This window comes from Hylobates moloch, unplaced genomic scaffold (assembly GCF_009828535.3).
Source record: "Hylobates moloch isolate HMO894 unplaced genomic scaffold, HMol_V3 SCAFFOLD_7, whole genome shotgun sequence".
In the NCBI taxonomy this organism is placed as follows: domain Eukaryota; kingdom Metazoa; phylum Chordata; class Mammalia; order Primates; family Hylobatidae; genus Hylobates; species Hylobates moloch.
Window position 1 is genome coordinate 116,046,639 of NW_026652282.1, and position 25,198 is coordinate 116,071,836.

Consider the following 25,198-nt stretch of genomic DNA (forward strand, 5'->3'; position numbering starts at 1 on the left):
AAAAAAAAAAAAAAAAAAAAAAAAAAAAAAACACCAATAATCATCTATTATTTATATGGCTTCTGTAGATCAGGAATGCAGACTTAGGCTCAGCAAGGAAAAGTTGTTTCTGTTTCATGATGTCTGTGTCCTCAGCTGGAAGATCCAAAAGCTGAGAGCTGGAAATCATCTGATGGCTCTTTCACTCACCTTATCTCACAACTGAGGTCAGGCTGGTGACAGGTGTCAGCTAGGGGCCTAGCTGGGACTGTCAGCCAGAACATCAACATGGAGCCTCTTCATGTGGTCTGGCTTCCTCACAACATAGTAGCTGTGTTCCAAAGGAGAGCATCCTGACAGAGAGAGAGAGAGAGAGAAAGAGATCCAGGTGGAAGCCATATTTCCTTTTAGAAGCTTGCCTTGGACATCACGCAGCATTGCCACCGCTGTACACCATGGGCCAGTGTGGTTATAAGCCCCTTTCCCCACATTTAAGAGTGGGAAACACAGACCCCCACCTCCCAGTGGGAAGAGTGTTAGTCACGTTACATTGTAAGGGCATGTGGGGTGGGATAAATGTATAGGTATGGCCATCTTTTAAAAATGAATCTGTCACACTGCATCGTACTTTAAGGTGAATTCGACTATTCATGGCTTAATGAGTTATCACTTTGAGAAAGATAGGCATTTGGCTAAGGAACCCAGCAGCCCACAATGCCTTAACCTAAATAAATAACTCACTAAAGGTGCGGAAGCTACATTGTTAAGGGGGGACCATGATTTGAGGAAGGGTGCTTTAATCTTTAAAAGGCTCAATATAAAAATTAAAAAGACTCAAAAAGTCTTTAATATGGCATACACAGTCCTCTATGATCTGGCTTTTTGCTGAATTCTTGGGTTTCATCTTCCAACTATTCCTTAACTCACACCTTAAGTACAAGGTATGCCAAATATCTAGGAGTTCTTTGAACATACTATTTGAGGTCAGGTTCTCTAGAAGCAGGGATTCAGGTCCTTGTAATTTACTACAGGAGAGTTTCAGGAAGAAGTGGGTGAGGGAAGCAGGACAGGGCAGGGGAGGAACCTAAGCAAGAATGTGGACTCACTTAGAGAGGGGGTTCGGCTGCTTCCCCAAATCTGGGAATCATGAATGACACCACAAAGATGATCCCATCTTATATAAAATGGCAGTATTTGCATATCATCTACGCTCATCCTCCCACATACTTTAAATGATCCCATCTTTGTTAGGCAGTCATTGGCTGCAGGTTGCGGGGGACGGCGGCGGGGGATGTGACTTGGTGCCAAAGAGGCTCCCATTCCTGAGGAGAACTTTCCAGAGAAGGGGAGGGGGCAGCCGACATTCACAGCAGCTGTGGGATGGGTGCACTGGCCAATAAAGAGCACCTGAGCAGACCACTAGTTGGGGCTACCACACGTATTAATCTGTTTCAAGGCCTCAGACCCTGGCTCCTACTAGTCCCTTTATTTTGGGAGACAACTGCTTCTCTTTTTCTTTCTTTTTTTTTTTTTTTTGTCATTTTTTTGAGACCAAGTCTCACTCTGTCACCAAGGCTGGAGGGCAGTGGCATGATCTCAGTTCGCTGCAGCCTCTGCCTCCCGGGTTCAAGTGATTCTCCTGCCTCCACACCCTGCTAATTTTTGTATTTTTCATACAGACAAGGTTTTGCCATGTTGCCCAGGCTGGTCTCGAATTCCTGACCTCAAGTGATCCACCCACCTTGGCCTCTCAAAGTGCTGGGATTACAGGTGTGAGCCACCACACCCGGCCTCAACTGCCTCTCTTTTTCATCACGAATTCTTCCTTTCAGGTCAAGTTCAGATACTACCTCCTCCAGGAGGCTTTCCCTGATGACTGGCTAAGTCCTACCCTTCTGTGCTCACATAGAACCTTGTGCGTTTCCCACATTGTATTGAAAATATTGGTTTCTATTCTGGCCTTCCCCAGTGGAATAGAAGCTCATCAAGGCAGAAGCCATGTCCTGTTTATCTTTTCACCCCAGGCATTTAGCAAAATGTCAAGTAGAGCAGGCCTAAATAAATATCTGATGAACTGAACACTAAGTAAGTGATTTCTGTGGCCCTACAAGGCCAGCCAGCTCTGCTATCAATAGTTCTTCATTCTCCATTTGGTAGAAGGGAAACAGGCAAAATTGGGAAAATTAAGTTATTTATGACAAATAAGCTAGGTATGGCGCTTCTCACTACACCTAAGTAAAAATATGATTCTACTATTGTTACGTTTTACAGGACATGTTTACAAAAAACGGAACAACAGACAGTGGGGCCTACTTGAAGGTGGAGGGTGGGAGGAGGGAGAGGAGCAGAAAAAATAACCATTAGATCCTAGGCCTAATCCAGCACCTTCCCGTGACATGAGTTTGCCTATATAACAAACCTTCACATGTACTCCCAAACCTAAAATAAAAGTTAAAATAAAATAAAATAAAATAAAATAAAGGACATGTTCAAACATAGTTTAAATGCTGTCATTTAGAAAACATAGCCTTAAGGAGAAGAGGGAAGAATGATGAAACTTATGCTTTAGCAAGAATCAAAATCTTTCTTTTTTGTCAGTGGAAATGTCTTGGTATAGAAGCTATTTAAGGATTTTTCACAATACTAATCCTCCCCAGAAGTTAAAAGGGAAACTAAAGGCATGTTAGTACTATGGACTAAATAAGATGCAAAGAACCCAGCCAGGAGAAAAGCAGTGAGGGGATGAATTTAAGTGATATAGAAGGTAGAAATTCAACAGTACTTGATGGTCTGTGGATGTGGAGGAGGAAAGAGACAGAAGCATCTAGTTTTCTGGAGGCAAGAGAGGCTGAAGCTGGCTGTGGCAAGGTCCTCCCCATCACCACGCTTAGAATTCACTCTCTGTGCACTGTGTACATCCCTGGTGTTCCACACACAGAATAATTGCCCTCTTGCCTGTGAGTTCCACAGGAGGCATGGGCAGTGGCTTCAGGGTGGTGAGGTATGAGGAGAACACCACAGAAAATGTGAAGGGGAAAGACCAAGATTCCAGGGCCTCAGCCCAGAGGCTCCAACACCCTGACTTGTGAGAGGAAGTTACCCAAGTGGCAAGACTCGCTGGGGAGCTTTGTGCGGGCTGCCCTGGGCCAACTTTCATCACCAGCTATTTTTATTTTTAGCCTACACCACCTCTCGGAGTAACTAAGTCTATCAATGTCCATATAACTTGCTGTGCCTGGGTCCTGGGCAGAAGGGAGCCACTAAGAAGGATTGTGCTAGGCATTTGGCTGCCCTTGATCAACAGATGTCTGGATCTCACCTCAGCTCTCTGGGCACCCCAACATTACCATCACCCCTCACCGCTCACCAGCCCTTCTCTCATCAGGTTTCAGAAAGGGGATTTCCTGAGCATGGGTAGAACAAGTGTCCGTAGGCAGATCACAGCAAATTCAGGTCTCATACAGTCCTACAAGATGGGTTATCCAAGGCCAGTCTTTTGAGGGCTGAGGGAGCCCAGTCTTCATGCCTGGATGACTCACTCCCACCATCCTCTCTCTGGCCCCTCTGCATCCTGCTCTCCTGCAGGGCAGTGCCCGGGTTTTCTGTGCTTCTCTGCCAGTGAGCTGGTTCCATGCTGGGCTTCTTCTAATGTGTTTCTGGGCTCTTAGACACCCAGCACATACCCTCTTGTTCTGGTATTGTTCCTGCAGAGTGGAGAAAAGGAGCTTGGGCTCGGGGGTCAGGGAGCTGACCAGTGGAGGGACCTCAGTTTCCTCACCTTCACCTGGGAAAAATAGTAGGCCCTACCTCACAAGATTGATGCCTTGAGATAAAATGCGCAAAGTGCCAAGGCCTTTGCCTTGTACATAGTTAGTGCTTAAAAAAAGAAGCACTCACAACTGTAGTGTATTCTCCCAAAATCTGTCTGGGAAGCTTCTCCCTTCTTCAAGGCTTATTTTTATACTTTACTCAGCCAGCTTGCTTCCTAGTAATTTTTTTTTTTTTTTGAGACGGAGTCTCGCTCTGTCACCCAGGCTGGAGTGCAGTGGCGCAATCTCGGCTCACTGCAAGCTCCGCCTCCCGGGTTCACGCCATTCTCCTGCCTCAGCCTCTCCGAGTAGCTGGGACTACAGGCGCCCGCCACCGCGCCCGGCTAATTTTTTGTATTTTTTTAGTAGAGACGGGGTTTCACCGTGGTCTCGATCTCCTGACCTCGTGATCCGCCCGCCTCGGCCTCCCAAAGTGCTGGGATTACAAGCGTGAGCCACCGCGCCCGGCCGACTTCCTAGTAATTTTTACATTGGTGGCCCACAGACAAGTCAAACTCACCTTGCCCCCTGCACAAAGATTAACTTTTTACCTGACTTTATTTCTTCCATGGTAGTTATCACCACCTGACATACTAGATATTTACTTGTTTATTTATTATAGATGCGCCAAGACAGGGAATCTTGGCCTATGTATCTAGATCTTGGAACAATGCCTGGCATTGCTTAAAAAATAATTGTTGAATAGCCTCCACCTGCCCCCAAAATGCATCTCTTCTTTTGTCTTCTGTCTCAGTGAGTAGCCCCACAATTTCCCTATCGCCCAAGCTGGAATGCTGGTCACCCTTGACTACTCCCTTTCCCTACACCCCATGTTCAGTCAATGGCTAGGACCTGACTACCTTACCGTCTAAATGTACCTGGCACCCATACACTTCTCTCCACCCTCTTGTCACCACTACAATTCAGCCCACCTAAATTACAGAAATAGACTCCTCACTTGTCTTCTGGATTCCATTTTTGTCCTCATCTAACCCATTCTCTGTGCCGAGGATAGAATGATATCACCAAAACCTGATCTGTTGAGAATCATTCAATGGTTCCTTGTTGTCTCCACAATAAAATTTAACTCCTTACAGGGCTCACTAGGCCCTGCATGATCTGGCTCCGGCTCACCTCTTCAAACTCATTTCTATCCATTTCTCCCCTCTTCCTATTCCCCTACTCCAGCTCCTCTGCATTATAGTCATAGAGAACTTTCCTTTTTTTCCAAGGGGTCTCTGTCAGTCTCTCTCACCATCTCATCCACATCTCCGTTTCCTGCCTGGGACACTCTTCCTCCTTCCCTGTGTTATTCCTCACCCCCCACCAGCTTCCTTCACCAGGCTAATTCCTAAGCAAAGTCAGATTCTATAAGAAACTTCTCTGTATGCCCCCCTGACATATCCACCCCCTCTAGAATATACTTTCCTTCTTGGTGCTTCCATAACACCCTGTATTTCCTCTCTTATAGCACTCAATATAGTATCACATCTATTCTTTTGACTATTTTCCCCACTAGAATGTAAGCTCTACAAGGGCCAGAACTATATCTATTCTTTCTTTTATTTAACACAAATAGAGCTTACTCTGTGCTTAGCATTTCTCTAAGCTCTTCATAGGCTGGGCACGGTGGCTCACACCTGTAATCCCAACATTTGGGAGGCTGAAGCGGGAGGAATGGTTGAGCCTAGGAGTTTGAGACCAGCCTGGGCAACATAGCAAGACCATGTCTCTACAAAAAAATAAGTAAAAGAATAAGTATTCATTCATTTAATCATTATTACAATCCAAATAAATATTATTATTATTATTACCATTATACCGATGATGAACCTGAGGCAGAAAGAGGTTAAGTAAACTTGTCCCAGGTCACATAGCTGGTAAATGGCAGCGCTGGAATTTGAACCCCCAAATCCAAGCTCTTAACCACTACAATATGCTGTTTCCCTTTTTCCCACATGCATACTCATTGCCCGTCATATAGAAGTCCACCCAAGAAGTATTTGAATAAAAGAAAGAAAGAAAGAATGACAAAGATTGTGGAAATAACACAGTCCTTTGTGGAGACAGTGAGAGGAAAGGAGGTAGCCATGGAGTGAGACAAAGATTAAGTTTAAGGGTCAGTGAAGGTGGAAACAAATGGTCCAAGGTGTAGGAAGACCCCAGGTGAAATTGCAGGAGATGAAAAACAAGGTAGTTGGGAGTAGGAGCTCGGGAAGGCGTGTAACAAGTAGCTCTGCAATCAACAAAGGAAATACAGAACACACCATTGGACTTGGCCAGAAGTAGGCCATTGGGGACCTCTGGGCAGTTTCCATGGAGTGCAGGGAAAGAAACCAGATTGCATGGGCTTGAGGAGACAGAGGGTGGTGGAGAAACCAGACAGGGAGATTTTACTCCTCTCTAAACCATGAAAGGTGGGCTTTGGGAGGGGGTAGTAACCAGGTTAAGTAAGGTCTTTTTGTCAAGATGTAGTAATTAGGGCCGGGCCTGGTGGCTTATGTCTATAATCCCAGCACTTTGGGAGGCTGAGTTGGGATGATTGGCTGCATCCAGGAGTTCAAGACCAGCCTGGGCAACATAGTGAGACCCCATCTCTATAAAAAAAATTAAACATTAGCCAGGTATGGTGGCAAGCACTTGTAGTCCCAACTACTCAGGAGGCTGAGGTGGGAGGATCACTTGAGCCAGGGAGGTTTAGGCTCTAGTGAGTTGTGATCACACCACTGTACTCCAGCCTGGGTGACAAGAGTATGACCCTGTCTCAAAAATAAAAATAAAAATATAGTGATTAGGGACTGCTTAAAGACAAGAGGTGACAAAACTTGGGAGAGTGAAAAATCAAACTGACTGTCACCAAAACAAAGCATCAGCTGTACGGTGGTGGACAACACCACAACATAAAATGTAAACATGGGGCAAAGTCTGTGAACACTTGTGTGAAGAGAATGAAGGCCAGGAGAGCAGTATATGAAGAGCAAGGACTTGAAGAGGAAAGAGGAAACTCTTTTCAAGAGCTCACAAGTTCAAAAAAAGTGAGAAAATCAAAAAGAAGACAGGATGGTTAATGCAGGCCATAGAGCCTGAAATCTGGGAGCAGTTGGAAAGAGGATTTGACTGAAGGAGACAAACAGTGAGCAGTGGCCCCAGAAAGAGCCATTTCATAAGGAAGCATGAGTAGAACAAAAGGGAAGTTGCCAGGGTTCTGGGTAAGCAGTAAGGACTGTCAGTTCAATGCCTTGGCCTGAAGGGGCCTCCTGGAGCCCAAATCCAAATGGCCCTGGATCCACAGGGACAAGGGAGCTGGGTCTACCACCCTGCTCCCATGAAAGATGGCAGGCAGGGGGCAACACAGGAGGGCTGGGTAACCCTAGGAAGGGAGCTACAGGATAATACCCCAAGCACCTGGAAAGACGATGAAAGAATGAAAACCACAGCACATTTGACAATTTCTTTCAATAACCATTTATGGAGCAAGTACTTCGCACCAGGCATTGGTTATAGGATCTAGCTGCTCTCAAGGAGTTTACATTCTAGTACAAGAAACAAACCCACAGCAGAAGTAACCTATAACACGAAGAGGCTGATGTTCTGTAGCAGAGAAAGATGTAGAAAGGGCTTTGTATGGTTTAGTGTTGATGTATGCCAAAGAAACACAGTGGAGAAGTCCACACACTTTCTAGCATAATATAGAGCTTACTTTCCTCCAGGAAGTGATGAAGAGAAGGTTCTTGGTGACAGCTTGGGGTTTGGTTTAATCTGAATAAGCCCATAAATCCGTTACATGGTGTTTTTTTTTTTTTGTATATTGCCATTTTTGTAGTTTATACTGAGACACAAATATTTTTCAATTCTATGTTTACATCATTTCGATTCCATTTGCATTTATGCCAGAAAGAATCAATAACATGTCTTGTTAGAAAAAAAAATACATTAAAAGACATTCACCTGCATGGGGAGAATATCTTGTCCTTAGAAGGTCACTCTATAGGTCCATGCATATCCTTGACCACAGGAGCATTGTGTGACTGAGACTATTTGTGTTTCACTAATGCTGGTAAGTTGTTTTTGAAAATCGTCTCAGTAATATTGACGTTGGAAGAACTTTTTACAATTCTTTTAATATAATTTTTAACATAGCCCCTTTTCTGATTATAAAAGTAAGGCACACTCATTGAAAAGTTGGGAGGTTGCCGGGCGCGGTGGCTCACGCCTGTAATCCCAGCACTTTGGGAGGCCAAGGCGGGCGGATCACGAGGTCAGGAGATCGAGATCATCCTGGCTAACACAGTGAAACCCCGTCTCTACTAAAAATACAAAAAATTAGCCGGGCGTGGTGGTGGGCGCCTGTAGTCCCAGCTACTCGGGAGGCTGAGGCAGGAGAATGGCATGAACCCGGGAGGCGGAGCTTGCAGTGAGCCGAGATTGCGCCACTGCACTCCAGCCTGGGCGACAGAGCGAGACTCCGTCTCAAAAAAAAAAAAAAAAAAAAGAAAAGAAAAGTTGGGAGGAAAGTATAAAGGAGACTTTCTAATGTCATCTTAAAATACCATTTGTAAACTGGGGTATATCATGGCTCAGCAGTCCTTATTCTCCTCTCTCATACACACATACACATATAGATATTCACAAAATAAAATATAAACTCCTCATAGGAAATCCTGTGATTCTTCAACCAAAGGCTAGTCTAAGCAACAAGTCAACCCAATGCGTTTATTTGGTGGGCTGAAAGTTTGTACAGTATTACTCAAAATTGACTTTAACAGGCTAGGCACAGTGGCTCACACCTGTAAACCCAGCAATTTGGGAGGCCAAGGCAGGTGGATCACTTGAAGTCAGGAGTTTGAGACCAGCCTGGCCAACATGGTGAAACTCCATCTCTACTCAAAATACAAAAATTAGCTGAGCATGGTAGCACATGCCTCTAGTACCAGCTACTCAGGAGGCTGAGGCAGGAGAATCGCTTTAAGCTGGGAGGCAGAGGTTGCAGTGAGCTGAGATCACGCCACTGTACTGCAGTCTGAGCGACAGAGCAAGACTCCATCTCACAAAAACTGTGAACTAGGCAAAGTTTGTTTCCAGGAAATAATCACATCCCCATCTTAATAATCCCATCCCTATCTAATATTAGGCAGAATTCTTAGGTGGCCCCATGATCTCCAATCCTTGGTGTTACATCCTGTATAATATTCTTTCCTTGAGTGTGGGTGGGACCTGTGACTTTCTTCTAGTCAAGATTATCTACATTACATAGGGCTCCATCTTGGAGTAAGAGATTTCTCTGCTGGCCCTGAAGTAGCAGCTATGTTGTGAACAGCCAGTGGAGAAAGCCATATGGCAGAGATCTGCAACAGAAGGTGGACCTGAAGGTGGCCTCTGGTCACCAGCAACAGCCCCAAGGAAATGAATTCTGCTAGAACTCTGAATGAGCCTGGAAGCCAATTGTTTCCCAGCTGAACCTCCAGATGAAAACAGCCTGGCTGACGCGTTGACTGCAGACTTATGAAACTAAGTAGAAAACCCAGGTAAACTTAGACCTCTGACTCATGGAAACTGTGAGATAGTAAATGCTTGTGTTGTTTTAAGCCACTAAATTTGTGATAATTTATTACACAGCAGTAGAAAACTAACACACTGCCCCCAACAGTCCTATATTTTTTGTACCCTAGCTCATGTAGGCATTGCCCTTCTACATTGACATTTGTATCGGAATGGAAATGGGGGCTTCTAGTATCTTTTTCATCCTTATTTCTTTATTAATTCCCTACATTCCACCAGAATGGCCTGAAATGCACCATACATAGTACTATGTTTGGCTGAATTTTTGTTCATACCACTCCTTCCAACCCAGATTCCCTCTCTTCCCTCTTTGTGCCTTGTTCATGAAATCCTATGAATTTCTAGACCACTGGACCATTGTTTCCGTAGCACTTTTTAATTTGCATCCTTGTTTGTCCCTGATTATATACTGCCATATGATTTCTTTTAAAATCGTATTTCTCTGAGAATGTTATTGAATGTGCATATATAATATATAAAACATATACACAGAACATACATATATATAGAGAGAGTGTACATAAAATATATTTTATATATTTTTTTGAGATGTTATCTCATTCTGTTGCCCAGGCTGGAGTGCAGTGGTGTGATCTCAGTTCACTACAACCTCCGTCTCCTGGGTTTAAGTGATTCTCCTGCCTCAGCCTCCCAAGTAGCTGGGACTACAGGCACCTGCTACCATGCCCGGCTAATTTTTGTATTTTTAGTAGAGACGGGGGTTTCACCATGTTGGCCAGGCTGGTCTCAAACTCCTGCCCTCAAATGATCCACCCACCTCGGCCTCCCAAAGTGCTGGAATTACAGGCATGAGCCACCGCACCCGGCCAAAATATATAAAATATTATGTACATATGTGTCATCATCTCTCCTGAATGAAATCGCAAACTCATTGAAGCCCTGGATTCCACACTGTGCATAGTAATTGCCAGGAATACACAAGTCCAAATTTTAAAATTGTGTCATATGAAGTAGTCAGTCAAGTGGTTGGCCACTTACTGAGTCTCTTCACAGAGCCAGACTTCAGAGTATCCGTCATTGTTACCCTAACCTCAGGGAGCTGAATTTTCCTCTACTGAAAATGGAATACAATGCCATCTGCCATAATTAATTCAAAGATTAAACAAGGCTACCTTGGGTGCCTGGCTCTTCATAGGCAATAAATGTGAGTTGGGAGCCTGCCCCTGTGGTCCCAGCTACTTGGGAGGCTGAGATGGGAGGATCGCTTAAGCCCAGGAGCTGGAAGCTGCAGGCAGCTATGATGGGGCCACTGCACTCCAGCCTGGGCGATCAAGCGAGATCCTCTTTATTTATTTATAAAAATAAATAAATAAATAAATAAGTGAGTGAGTTGAACCACAATCTAGGTTTGCAAACCTCCATGTGTAAAGGCTGCGCAGAGGGAACAGTGGTGGAATTATTGCAGGCAGGCCAATGTTTCAAAGAGCTTAGTGAAACTGAAGAAGCTTGTGCATACAAAAGGCCAGTTTAGGTAACTGTAACTGTGTTTAAGCTTTAGTTCCCTTTCTAAGTAGATATATGTGGAATGCAAGGCCAGCAACCAACTCACAAATACTGATCAAGACGGGGGAGGGATCTAAAGGAATGTGAGTACGTCCTGCCAGGAAAGAAGTTTGCTGCTTCTGAAATATTTTCGTCTTCGCCACTGGCAGGATTGATCGATTGCAGTTAGCAAAGAATTTTCTGTGCAAACTGTCCAAGCATCTGCTTCTGTACTTCTGTACAACTGTTGCTCAAATTCACTCTTCTTTTCGAATCACCATCTTTGAAGAGCGACAGAAAAATCCATCTAAACCATCCGAACTAATCATTCGAACTGCTTCCAAGTCCTTTAAAGGAGAATCCTAACGAGGGTCCGTAACACTTCCCCTTATCCTCTGCCTGGGTTCAAACTTCAACTCCCAGGGTTCGCCCAAGTCCCTCCCCCAGTCCTGTCATCTAATGAATATGCAAATACCACATAATTGGCAGCCAATGGCATGGGTTCTGGTCACATGGTGCCGATGGTAGGTGAGCAGACAGAAGTTGTCAGTGAACAGAGACGGCGCTCAGTCTGGGGCGAGCGCTCTAGTGAGCGCGGACGGATGCTTAGGCAGTAGTCCTGGCAGCGGCAGTAGTGGTGGCAGCAGAAGAGAGGAAGGGGGAGGGCCCCCAGGGCTACACACGCTCACACTTTCAAGTTCCCTTGGAGGGAGAGGAGGTGGGGCTGCAGAAAGAGGAGGCCAGGAGCGGTCCCATCCGTCCCGTCCCGTCTCCCCCTCTTCCTCTTGCTCCTTGCCCCCCGGCTCTGCGAGAGTTGAGGGTTCAGGTCGCCGTACGCGGCAGTGAGGACAAGAGGGCCGGGAGAGTGGGGAGCGCAGGCAGGAGTGCGGGGGAAGATGCCCATCCTGCTGTTCCTCATAGACACGTCCGCCTCTATGAACCAGCGCACTGACCTGGGCACCTCCTATTTGGACATTGCCAAAGGCGCTGTGGAGTTATTCTTGAAGGTAAAGGGAGGGGAGGGGAGAGATAGGGAGAGCTCCCGAGGGATTTCAGGGTGTGGATTGAGGTGCTTCTGTAACGTTTGTATCGCCCTCCCCCCTCCTTTCCTACGCGACCCCCTCCGTCATCCCTTGCTCCGCAGCTGCGCGCCCGGGACCCGGCCAGCCGCGGAGACAGGTACATGCTGGTCACCTACGACGAACCCCCGTACTGCATCAAGGTAAAGGGGCTACGGGTGGGGGGACAGGCGGGAAGCGGGAGCAAGTCGGCAGGGGCTGCTTACCCCCCTGCCCCCGCCCGAGGCGGTCCTGCGTCGCCCGGCGGGGGGGGCGCAGAGGGCGGGCGGAGTGGTGCCGTCGGCGGCTTCAGAGTAGCTGTCGCGCCTGGGGTCGGGGAGAGGGGACCGGGGAGGAGCAGCCCCGAGGAGAAACCGCAGGAGGGCCGAGCTCGTGGCGCGACAACCGCAGCCGCCTCGGAACATGGCGGACATTTTGCTTTTGTATGAGCCTGCGAGAGGGAGACTGAGGGCGCTGCTGAGATGGAAAGGAGGGAGGGGAGGGAGGAGCGGGGAAGGAGGGCCCGAAACCCGGAGGGAGGCTGCGAGGCAGGCCCGCCCCTTCGAGGCGCACCGCGCGAGGGTGCGGCCGAGGCCGGGGGGCCGGGCGGAGCCTGCGACTCCGCCCCGAGGTCCTGCCGGCCGGGCGCGCGGGCTTTCCCGGAGCCTGGGCTCCTCCTCTGGCCCCTCCTTCCTCCCCCGGTCTTCCTCCCCCTCCTTGGGCTCTTCGCTGCATCTCCTCCCTCTCCCCCTCTTCCTCCCGGTCCCCTCCCCTTCCTGCTGAGAGCGTGGCAGAGCCAGCCGCCGGCCTTCAAAGACCAGACAACCGCCTTTGCACTCGTTGGCCTCTCACCACCCCCGCCCAATCGGAAATCTGGCCGCGACGCCAGTCTCCCCACCCCCAGACCCGGAGAAAGTCTTTGCGTTTCTGCTCCGGAATTGGCCAGGTTCAGCCCCGCTCTCAGTTACCTTAGCTACTGTTACTGTTTCATTGGAAACTCCAGCGAAGCAACGACACGGAGGGGGACGTGCCGAGTGCGAACCCACAGGGGCAGAGCTTTTTAGGGACCCGCTTTACCTATTTACATCATAAATTAGGTTTGTGCTAGCCACGTAGGAATTAATCCAGGGACAAGAAAGAAAGGAAGGGGAGGGCTCAAATGTGAGCATTTGTAATAGTCAAGTTCGATGATTTGATTCTGACCTACAGGAGAAAAGTAGGGAGGACGGTCTCTGTGGGGTAATTTATATTCCTATGGTGAGGAGATAAAGAACTGCTGCTTTGCCTGCAGTGGCCAGATAAAATGGAATTTAAACTGTTAAATCAACCTGCATAAGAGTCCTGCTTGCATATTGAAATTTTAAAAATACTACCACAATCCTTGACGTCTTTTGTTAGGCTTTTTCTTTTTTCCTGAGAATAATCGTAATAGTGCTAGGGAGACGCAGTCTGGATGTGTTGTGATCCGTTTCTGTAGAGTGAGGTGTTTTAATGAATGGAACCTACCAACCTGAATAGCTGGCCAAAGAGTGTTCCTTCAAGCATAAGGAAACCAAAGAGAAACTAATTTTGTAACTCGTAGCTTCGGTTAACAGTTTAATTAGTAGGTTCCCCATAAAACTGTTCTTTTTTCGATACTTTGTTTTCAGTTTGTGATTCTATCCATTTAGAAAAGTGGAACAAGTAGACATCTTTCAAAATGCCGTAAGCTTTTTAAAAATGTCAGTTTTCCCAAAAGGATGTGATCATTTTTTTCCACATAGAAAAGGAGATGTTTATACATCCTAGGTCTGAATGTCTACACTCTTCAACTACTAGTATAGATAAGAACCGACCATTTGTAGTGTGGCCATTTGAAGACATGCTCCTTAATTCGAAGGAGTAAAAAAGATAAACCACAACGCAGTGTGCCTTCTTTTCCTTAAAGGAGCAACTTATTGGCCAGGTGCGGTGGCTCAGGCCTGTAATCCTAGCACTTTGGGAGGTCAAGATGGGCGGATTGCCTGAGCTCAGGAGTTTGAGACCAGCCTGGGCAACATGGTGAAACCCCGTATTTACTAAAATAAAAAAAAAAAAAAAAAAAAAAAAAAAAAAATTCGGCCGGATGTGGTGGCGGGCGCCTGTAATCCCAGCTACGCGGGAGGCTGAGGCGTGAGAATTGCTTGAACCCGGGAGTTGGAGGTTGCAGTGAGCCAAGACCATGCCACTGCACTCCAGCCTGGGCAAGAAAGTGAAACTCTGTCGTCAAAAGAAAAAAAAAAAAGGAATTTATTTATCATTTTTCCATATGCCAAGAAGGATTGTTTAAATATAGTTTTTCATCTGTAAAACTTATCAAAACAGTATTTACAGAAAGTTGGGAAAGGAAATAAACCTCATTCTTAACAACCATCATTACATCTTTTAACCTAGCATTGTGATTACAGTGCACATATTACTTTGTATTCTGCTTTTTCCACCGATTTTTATCCCATGAATTATTCCAGGTCGCCACATAGCCTTCATACTTAAAATTTTTAATGGCTGTGTAATTTATCCATGCTATTTTAAAGGCTCCAGATAGTTCTATAGAACGGACAGGAAAAGTTGGATTTTGTTTTTAGTGGAAATTTCATCAGATAGCTCTTTTTATCCTGCCATCTTACATACTACATTTTTTTCCTAAAGCAAAAAGCACGTTTCCAAGTTGAGTTCGATTTTTTTTCCTTATGTAGGTCAGATATATGGGAAGATACTTTTTGTAATATGTTTAATTATTAATCGTTGGTTATCTTCCTCTTAGCCTATCTTTCCAAAGTTTTTCATTTTACTCTTAGGTGATAACTACATATTCTAGGAAAAGGTTAATGATCTTAATGATGTTCTTGTCATTTTGCTCTCTATAGCTGAATTAATAATATGCCATATTTTGGTAGCATTTTCTTTTTCTGAGTCTCTTTTCAATCCCTCTCCTGCCAGCCTGCCTCCAACCCTCCTCTCAGCATGTGGTAACTATTTGTTCTTTTGCTTTTAGTATCTAACCAGCTTGGAAGGTCTGAAATTTTAGAACATCTGGTGATTTTTTTTTCTTAAAATTTAGTCTAGTCTTTCACTTGCTAATAGCTGGGAGCCATAAATGTCTGTTTTCTGTCACACTGATTATCAAATAGGTCTTTCTTTGATTGTCAGCGGGCACCTTAGTTCCTACTTAAAAACTTCACTCTCATTAGGAGTCTGAGGTCTTTTCAGCAAAGTGATGTTGGCTAGGATTTTATTGGTAGCTTATACTTTTGCAGAGTATGAGTGTATTTTTTTTTATTTCTCTAAGGTTTGAGTGCCATTGTTTTTCTTTTTTCACAGTAACTGCTTATTTCTTAGGTCTTGGTTGTATCCAAGTCTAAACACTGTAAAATGAACTTTATTTTCTACTTGAAGGTTTGTTTCTATTGGTGTTATAACAGACACGAGTTGTGCATTTGGTTGGAAGATTTTTTTCTTAATAGGCATGCAACTCTTCCCAGTATATCCACTTACAAGATCCGACAATAAATCTTGTGAAAAGTTAACTGTGACTGAACATTTTCACTAACGTATACTGTTGAATATGTGAATATAGTATTTCACTAAAGACTTCGGAACTTTTTACTGCATACTCCTTACTATATAGCTGTGTGCTCTTTTAAAATGAGTCATACCTGTTACTTGCAGTCCCGGTTTGCATGGATAGAATTAAGTTTGACTTAAGTACCATATAAAAAGCGTATGAAATGTAAGCATCATGTGCTACATCTGTTATGTTGCTTTCTAGACAAGTTTTATGCATAGTGTTACAAGTGTTGACCCCACCTTTATACCGTGGTATCTTCAGTGTACACAGCTAGCATGAAACCCTGTTTAACATTTAAAAATATCTAATGTATCCTTATAAAACTAGTATGTGGTTTTTAAAAGTGCTATGTTTTGGGATTTTTTGGTATAATTGTTGTTTTTAGTCTTGGCTGAGGTTCTGCTGTCTTGTATGTTTTGTTTTGCTATGAATCATAATTTCCTTTTATTCAGTGAATAGAAGAGGTAGGCTTGTCACTACTATTACTTTGAAAGAAAGTAAGCCATTAGAGTAGGGTATATATTAACAAAGGTATTCAAAATGGTTCTATATTGGAAGCTACTTAAAATTATTTCTTTTTTGTTGAAGGAAATTATTTTTTTAAACATAAAATGGAGTTACTTTTCTAGAAATAGTTGAAACACATGTATAAGATACTGGCCAGAAGATTTTTATAAATAGGGAATGATAATGTTTCAAAGAAATATCCTAAGTCTGTAATTTGAAGATATACAGCTGAAAAAGTAAAATTTTCCCTGAGTGTTGCCTTTTCCCATCCTGTAGCTAGCTTTGCTTACTGGTGTCTGCATGCCTTTGACAACATGTATCAGAAAATAGCAAAATTTTGTCTTACAGATTTAGGAAGTAATTTAAGCTTTTAAAATGATATGTGTTACAGGCATTTTTTAGAATTTTAACTAAGACATAACTTTTTCATATGCCCATGAATATATTTTATAGATCTTATTTGCAAAAGGAGTGACTTTTACGGGAGCCTTTCATTGTGGTTAAGAAGCTGTGGAAGAGCTTATCAGTGAAATAGTAGCAACATGACCTGTGAGAGCAATCTTAGACAATGAAAGATGCTTTTAAAACTCAAAATGCCACACAGGCAGTGCATTGACTTTTACAATGAATTGCCTCTCCCACGATCTTGCTTTTTTATCCACCTTCCTTTACTGGCCATTTGTGGCATGCAGCAATAATTATTTTGAAATAAGAAAAGGGGAGAGTCAACAGTAGAAGACTAGACCTCTGGGCAATACAATCTTCAGACTAGTTACCAGCTGTAAGATGACTAGGGAAGATGCCTGACAAAATTGTGGAGGTCTGTCTGTTGTGTATCCCCAACCTCTCTAGTATCCATTCATTCTTATTTGCTCCTCGTTTCAACCTTCATCATTTCTCATTTGCAAGCAGCCACTCAGTTGTTCTCCCTGCTTCCAGTCTTGCTCTCCGCTGATTCCTTCCCCTCATTGCCCTCAGATTCATCATTCTTTAAATAAAATAAAGTCATTCCCCTATGAAAAAAAAGTCCTTCAGTGGCACTCCATTACGTTTCCCAATAAAAGTAAATTTCTTGGCCTGGCCTCCATGGCCGTTCATGATCTGGCCCTATCTTACCATGTCTCGGCCCACAATGAAAAATTAGGTCCTCCTCTCCAAACGCATTATGCCAGTTGCTTCTGTGCCATTGTAAATGTTATTCCCTCTGCCTGGGACACATTGGTTGGCCTGACATACCTCAGTTCTTTATTCTATGTTTTCAAAAGTCATTTTGTCCGTCTGCCTTTTCCCTACTCCAAGCAGTATAACATCTTCCTCTGTGATCCTTTAACATGTTGTCCACACCTTAACTATATAGCATTTAGCATGTTATATGGGGACTATTAGTGTTCATGTGGACTTCCCTAATGTGAGCTCTTGAAGGGCAAATATTTGAACTTCTAGGTATTTGCATCCCTAGTACCTAAGGGGGTGTTTAGATTTTAATATGTACTCAACAAATGGAAAAAAGGTTTCAAGCAATATGTAAGCGTCAAAGCTACTCATTTCCCTCATGTCAAAGCTTACCTCATTCTCGGTACTCTTCCCCAACGAGTAATCACTATTAACAATTTGATATATTTAATGTTTATTACAGCTAGCATTTTCATATAGGTTCAAGTTTATAATATGGTAGAATCTTATTGTATTTTTTACAAGATAAGTGTATATATTTCTCTTTTTTCTTTTTTATCGAAGTATAATTCATATACAGAAAATACATGAATCCTAATGACTTGATGCATTTTTATATTTATACATTCATGTAACCACCATCCCAGGCCAAGATGTATAACATTTCCATCAACCAGGAAAATGCCTCTTGCATCTTTCTGCAATCCGTCTCTCCCCTGCATGTAATTACTGTTCTGACTTTTATCACCATTGTAGTGACATGATCAAAATGGTGTTTCCAAAAGACAAGTGTAACAGTGGATTGACACTACAGCAGTCTAGGCATTCATTTACCATATACTTCTTGAGCATCTCCACTGCACCAGGCTCTGTTATAGGGGCCTAAGGTGAAACCAAAAATATCTGGCTTCAGGAGGGACCAGAATAGTAAAAGACATGGTCCTAGTCATTAAAGGTCTTGAGGATAGTCACTGGAAAAAGCTGACTAGAGAAGGTGGCTTAGGATATGGGAAATGTCAAGAGCAGTGGACTCTTAACCAGAGAATTGGAGGTGAGGGAGGAGGATGCACAGGACTCTGAGAATCTTGTGTGTCTCAAGACTATAACTAGTTAAGACTGGACCACAGAAAGGCTTTGAAATTTGTAAGCTAGATTTTGTACATTTCTTCTGGGATGCAGAGCTCTTTGGTAGAGTTGAAGAGAAATAGGACAAAGCTTGTTGTCTATATGCTTGTTTGGTTATAATTACCTTTTAAGTGAGCTAAAGGGAGGGGAGAATAAAAGGCTAGGGAGACCCATAAGTTGTAGTTGAAATTGCCTAGTTTCGTTGCTGCTGCTTGAGAGCTTTTGGCCTTATGGTTGGGATTGGGGTGGGGGTAGGGAGATGGTGAAGGGCAGGGCACAGGTAAGGAAAGGGCAGATATTTTTTCTTTTCAGTTTGCCTTTGCTTTGGGAAGATAATTATAATTTAGAACACAGGGTTCTCAGTTTTCACAGAGTGAAAAAATATGGCAGTGGTTCCACATCTCAGGAAGAAATATGTTTTCTAGAGAAGGGTAGGATTGAAGGACTCTCCTTATGGGAGTGAGAAGGGCAGTGAAGAAAGGAAACTACATGTTTCATTTAAGTCCTCAAATGAAAAACTCTTTGTAAACATGGCCTCCTCCCAGTTGCCTTTTACCAAAAGAGTGTAAATGAGAGACCCAGGCATTCCGTTTGTAACTGTGTATTGGGAGCTTGGAACACATTATCTCCTGGATACAATGTTGGAAGTGGTGATTATGTTCCCAGACCTTCCTCCCAGGAACCTTTTTAACCCTTCATGTCAGTTAGCCATAGACCTATTGTGTTTATCATTGTTTCTAGTGGGAAATGGGTTTAGGTTTCCAACTTGATTTGTTGAAAACATATTCTTTCTCTCTTCTTCCTCACAACTTGGTGTGGAATATGGTTCCATGAGGGGTGGGGACACTGTAAAGGCTCCAGCAGAGAGGGCGAGGGGCTGAGGTGGCAGTGGAGGTAGGCGTGGCTCTTCACATATGCCAGTTACTCCTATTCATAGATTGGCTACATTTACACGGTTCAGCATAGCATCCACTTAGCCACGTACGGTTATTGAGCACATGAAAGGTGGCTAGTCTGTCAGTGGGTGCTGCAACAGACAGTGTAAAATAAAGTATTTTGGATATATTAAGTAAATTATTAATCTAACTTGTTTCTTTTTGCTTTTTCAATGTGGTGAGTTGAAAATTTGAAATTCCATATGTGGCTTGCAGTATATTTCTATTAGACAGCAGTGTTTGTCTATATTCTTTCTTAAGATATTTTATGATGTTCATATCCTAGGAATTGTTTCTGAAGGAGGATCCTTTCTCTGGAAGTTCCGTTTAAAATGAACACCCCACCGCAATAAAAGACTCATTTGTGCATGAAAGGTTATCATACAGTTCAGAGTTGATGGCTTGATAATCCTTGCCCGTGGGGCAAAATATGAAAGCATCCCATTCTTATTTGTATTGAAAGCCAGTTTGGTTGCTTAGTCTTTTGGATGCAGTTGGTGATCCAACTGGTTGGGTTAGAAGTCTTTTCGTGGGCTAAGTATAATGGAATATGTATGTGAATGGATGTAACTGCAGTAATTCAGAATTCCGTTTATAATATGTGCTCACCAGTAGCGCTAAATGTTTCATACTTTCAGTGTTATTAGAAATATGTAACATATCCCTTGTTAGATTTATATAGCTACTTTGCCCAAGAATTCTCAGGAGCAGCATTCTTTAGGAAGTGTAGGATAAAGAAGAAATACTCTAGTTTGGCATAGTGTAAAACTTAACAAAGGGGAATTTGTATCACTGCTGTTTTTGAAAGCTTTCTTGATGTTCCCCAGCGGAGCGCTTGTCTTATACCATGGCAAGTCATCAGTGGCGTTAAAAGGAGGGAGAGGCCACATGACTGGAGGGCTCCTAGGATTCTTACTTCTGACAGTCGTTAACTTTCTCAAAACTTAATCCTCCTAGTGGAGGTTACAGGAGTGATTAATTGTTATTTTTTGGTAACTATAATGGCTCCCATTTAAGGAATAAGCACCAATGTCTAATTCTGAGGCTGGGTGGATTTATAGATATGCTGATGAATAGCATCTATAAGAGGTAGGACCACTTTATAGCCCTAATTTTGGATCCTCCTAAATCCCTTGTAGTCGAAGGTGTTTTCTAGCTTGTATAGCATATCCCTGTATTTCAGATATGATTTGACTTATATTTGCTTCCTTGTGATAATGAACAATCACGAAATAGCCTTCAAATAATAGCAGCTGACATTTATTGAGTAATGCTTAGGTACAGGGCAATGTGCCAATGAATGTAAAATGTTTATTTAGTTTCTCTTCCTAGTCAGCCTATGTACTGGTATTACTAGGTACTATTATTATACTCTTTTTATAGATAAGGGAACCAGGGCCCAGAGAGGTTAAGTAACACAGCCAGTAGTAACCCAGGTCTGTCTCTATTCTAGTCTATTCAGTGATTAACCACTTCACTTCTCCTATCAATTGTGACAGAACATTCCTTTTGATAACTTCTCACTGGTATTTTCTCATTATGATGCATGTCCTAGAGCCATCATTTTTTAAACATAATTATCATGCTGTTATTTATAGCTGCTTTTAATGTAATAGTGCTTGGTATTGTAGCAAGCACTCAATTAATGAAAATTATTACTGCTAGTGTTATTATTTCTAATATTTCTCCGACTATCGCTGGGTGAGTATTGTGGTGCATATGTTTGTAAAACACTTTTGCCTTTGATGTCCCACAGTTATGCCCCTACTGGTGACAGATATAGAGTTGTTGAGACTCTCAGTTGATGGAGTATGAGATAGTTGAGGACTGGAGGATGTGAACTGGTGGCCTAGTCTGAGGAGGCCCTATAGGAATAGCGGTAGGTTTGTAAAAGCAGCAGGGTAGTCCTTGGCTATCTATTAATAATAGCCACTAAAAACTGATATGCCTTCTTCACTTTACCAGTCTCCTGATAAATGCTTTTCTTATGAGGAAAAGAAAGATATTCAGTGTACTCCACAGTAGCTATTTGTTTTTTCTAATCCACAGCCTCTGGAGGAGGTAGACATGGTTTTTAAAAAGGTCTGGATTACCATCATGCCTTTGCAGAGTTTTGTGTATCAGCCTGAGCCTTATCTGCTGGTGTGGTCCTCATTTCAACCACTTCTCCCATTTTCCTCAAGGCACACACCTGTCATAGCCAGATCACTGGTTTTTTTCCCTCCTGTCTAGTTAGATGGCCTGGGGTACAAGAGTAGATTTTATAGAAGAAGTAGAGATGTCAGTCAGTGGGGTCTTAGCCAGAGAAACGTTGCATGAAGACTTTTGGGTGATGTACCAGATGTTTATAGGAAAAGTAGAATTCTATATCTTAAACCATTTTCCCCTGGTTATACTACTCATTAATGCCAGTTGCTCTTTTATTATCTATATCCTGGCCTGTAGCTCAAATAGTTCAGTGAACTTAGTACCAGGAGCCAAACACAGCATTTGAATGCAATTGAACAAAAGTCTTGAAACATTTTTGTTTGTGCAACTGAAAAATAGAACTGTTAGGAAAACTAAATATGATTTATTAAGGTCTTAAGATTTACTGTCAAGCTACTTGGGCAAAGTTACTAATATTCATCCTCTTTGTCCTTGACTACATTTGAAACTAACTACTTCTCTCTTCCAGAAACTTATCACTTCCTATATTCTGTTTCTCCACTCCTCTCTCTGATAATTCTTTCTCTATCTTCCAAAGTCTTTCCCATGGGGAGTGTATCCTGCTTCATTCGTGGTTCCAAATATTCCGACACATATTGATGCTTCACCATCTTCAGCTTCTCACTCAGGCATCTCAACTGACTGCAGGACATGTCCACACATCTCCACTGACTGTCTGTCCTGCTGTCAGCTCACAGTCAGACCTCTTCTGTCATTATTCAGCTTTGTTTTTTCTTTTTGCCTTCCATCTTCTCTGGCCTATCTGCCACCCCTTTGAAATTTCTCTTATATGTGTTCCTTTGACTCAATTTCTGTTGCCATCACTTTAATTTAGGTCCTCATGTTTTTATGCTTTGACCGCTGTACCAGCCTTCTAACTGGACTCCCAAGTGCCTCCAAAATTCCTATCTCCACTTACATCAATTGCTAACTTTCGAAAAAAGTTGGTTTTATCATATCACCCTCCCCACCAGGCTGCCATTCTGAGCTCTCTAGTATCTGTTCCACGTGTCGGTAAAAACTTATTTCCCATCATTTCCCACAGAAGCCCTGCACTGTCTCTTCTACCTTCTGAGTGTATCTCCCCATTCCTGATGCCAGCCCTTAGAACATCAGTTAACCAAAGGAAGAAGAGATACAGAGCCAGGAGAGCTGAAGGCCTGGGGGAGGAGAGGAAGTAAACTGAAAGCATTCCATTAAGGGTGTGACTTGAGGGTGAGGACATGACAGAACATGCTTTAAAATACTGTTATAATGATGAGAAGCTGCAGAAGGAAGGAGGGTGGGAGCTGGAGTATGACCTTTAGTGTTTGATTAGTCTGAACTCTAGACCAAAATGGTTTGATTTAAATTGGCCTGAAGTTGCCTGGAGGCACTACTGTTTAATCAGAAGGGCCAGTCCCTCTTTGAATTTTTGTCTCTGCCAAAGACAACCCACCTAACTAGACAGTGGACAATAGGATTCCAGGGAGAATATCTAGCCTTTAATATAGCCATGGTATTGGAAAGTGGAGACCCCCTCCTGTTTTATTTCTTGAAGGAGGATGTTGACGATATGCAGAGCAAAGCTCTCCACTTTTCTTAATAGCTTACGTAGGTGCGTAAACATTGTAAACTCCCTTTCATAGTGATGCCTTTGAGTTGTGTGTTAGAAGTAGATTTAGGCTATAGCTAGGTACTTTTATAAAATCAGATTCTAAAAAGTGGACATAGTACATCCAGTCTAGTAGATCATGCCATCTACTGTCATGTAATATGGCAAACTGTATCATTGTCACTTCAGTAGCTCTGTCAAGAGTGCTGGACTGGAAGGCAAGAGATCCATGTTCTTAACCTGAGTCTGTTACTAATTACACACATGACCCCAGGCAAGTCACTTAACCTTTTATGGTGTCAGTTTCCTCATCTGTTAAATGAAGGGATTAGACTAGATTATTTCTAGGGCTCCTTCCGAAAAAGTACAGGAGAGAGTTGTATAACTGAAAGGCAGGAAGTGGAATAATTGAGGCTTGGAATTCAGGGTGACTTAAAAATTACTTTAGGCCGGACGTGGTGGCTCACACCTGTAATCCCAGCACTTTGGGAGGCTGAGGTGGGAGGACCACTTGAGCCCAGGAGTTTGAGACAGCCTAGGAAACATGGCAAGACCTTGTCTCTACAAAAAATAATTAAAAAAAAAATTAGCCTGGCATAGTGGCACATGCCTGCAGTCCCAGCTTCTCAGGAGGCTGAGGTGGGAAGATCACTTGAGCCCAGGATTACAAGACTGAAGTTAGCTATGTTCACACCACTGCACTCCAGCCTGTGCCACAAAGTGAGATCCTGCCTCAAAAAAAAAAACAACTTTTAAATTTTAGAAAACAGGTCCTGGATGTGTTTAATGTGCTATATCACACACAGTGGTTACATTGGTAAATACCACTCCATCTTATTGATGTCAATTCTGTTTGCTGTAAACAATTTAATAATGTTCATGACGGAGTCCTATCAATACTTTGGAAGAGTGAGAGTGAGGGTTTGGTGAACAGACAGACTAACTTTGTATTTTGTTGGGATTTTTAACAATGAATGCATTTTACCACGTAAAAAGTAGTTCATAACAATTTTTTTTTGAAATTATTTATTTTCATTAACTTTTATTTTAAGTTCTAGGGTACATGTGCAAAATGTGCAGGTTTGTTAACGTGTGCCATGGTGGTTTGCTGCATAGATCATCCCATTACCTAGGTGTTAAGCCCAGCATCCATTAGCTATTCTTCCTGATGCTCTCCCTTCCCCTACCCCCATTCACAGGCCCCACCCAGTGTGTGTGGTTCCCCCCATGTGCCCATGTGTTCTCATGGAAGAATTTTTCCTAAAAGAATTAGTCCTGGGGAAAGAGGTGCTGTGTAATCTTCAGAACGTAATAAATGGCCATTCTGCTATCTCGTATGTTCAACACTTTCTGCAATGCTTAGGTGGCTTAGTCTCACTCTTGTCCATGTATGTTTTTTCGAAGGCCAAAAATTTTTACTATTTTGTGTATCTGTCCATAAATGAGCCAAAATGTAACCAACTGAATGTGTGATATGCACAATAGCAGTTTTTTTTTTTCCTGATAATAGATATTAGTTGATAGCTGCAGTTGAAATAGTCTGAGACTGGGAAAGGAAACTTTTCACATTTAAATATGACCAAGTTTAGTAAGTTCTAAGATGTTTCTGCTTCAGTAGCAGTGCAATTGACTTTTGGAGGGAGGAGAAAAGCTTCTAAAATTATTGGTTTCTACGTGTTACTGTCCACTGGTGAAGGTCAGATTTCTTTTGATATTATCATGTTTTCCAGTAAACTTTGAGAAGTGTGCTGCTTCATGAGTTTATCCTAATTCCCTGGGGTAATAATTGAAAACTTCATAAAAATATTTTTAAAATTTTCTAGATCCTTATGATTGTTTATATGCTTAAAGAACTTCATACTAGATATTAATTTAAAGAGGTCAGTAAAACAAAATGGTGAACTATGTGTCAGTGGAATCAAACTGTGAATCATTTCTTTGCCCAGTTTCGTTAAAATATGTGATCACGTGAGTCTTTAACTGTCTGCTGAAGATCAGTGCAGCAGGCCACAGACTGTTAAATACATTTCTGCAATATATCAGGGGAGGTCAATTTCTTAATATCTTTGTTAAAAAGTAGAAGACGCAAGTAAGCTAGATTTCATATATGTAGTCTTGGTTGGTAGTATCTCCTGAAGCCTGTGGAGGAAAATTGGTAGATG

At 42.9% G+C, this 25,198-nt stretch overlaps 1 protein-coding gene and 1 pseudogene across 9 annotated transcripts in view; one reads left to right on the forward strand and one right to left on the reverse strand.

The window, feature by feature from the left end:
* Window positions 1–10,386, reverse strand: part of LOC116811198 (tRNA (guanine-N(7)-)-methyltransferase non-catalytic subunit WDR4-like) — a 68,086-nt pseudogene extending 57,700 nt beyond the window's left edge.
* Window positions 10,387–11,052: 666 nt separating this feature from the next.
* INTS6L (integrator complex subunit 6 like) overlaps window positions 11,053–25,198 on the forward strand; it is a 58,255-nt gene continuing 44,109 nt past the window's right edge. For 3 of the 9 annotated variants that reach the window (XM_058441528.1, XM_058441529.1, XM_032757687.2), the window contains exons 1-2: window positions 11,053–11,857; window positions 11,995–12,072. In XM_058441528.1, coding sequence (XP_058297511.1) covers window positions 11,747–11,857; window positions 11,995–12,072 — 189 coding nt within the window. In that variant the 5' untranslated portion in view covers window positions 11,053–11,746. The remainder of the gene's footprint in view (window positions 11,858–11,994; window positions 12,073–25,198) is intronic. The other 6 variants (XM_032757681.2, XM_032757684.2, XM_032757682.2 and 3 more) reach the window with 3 other exon arrangements.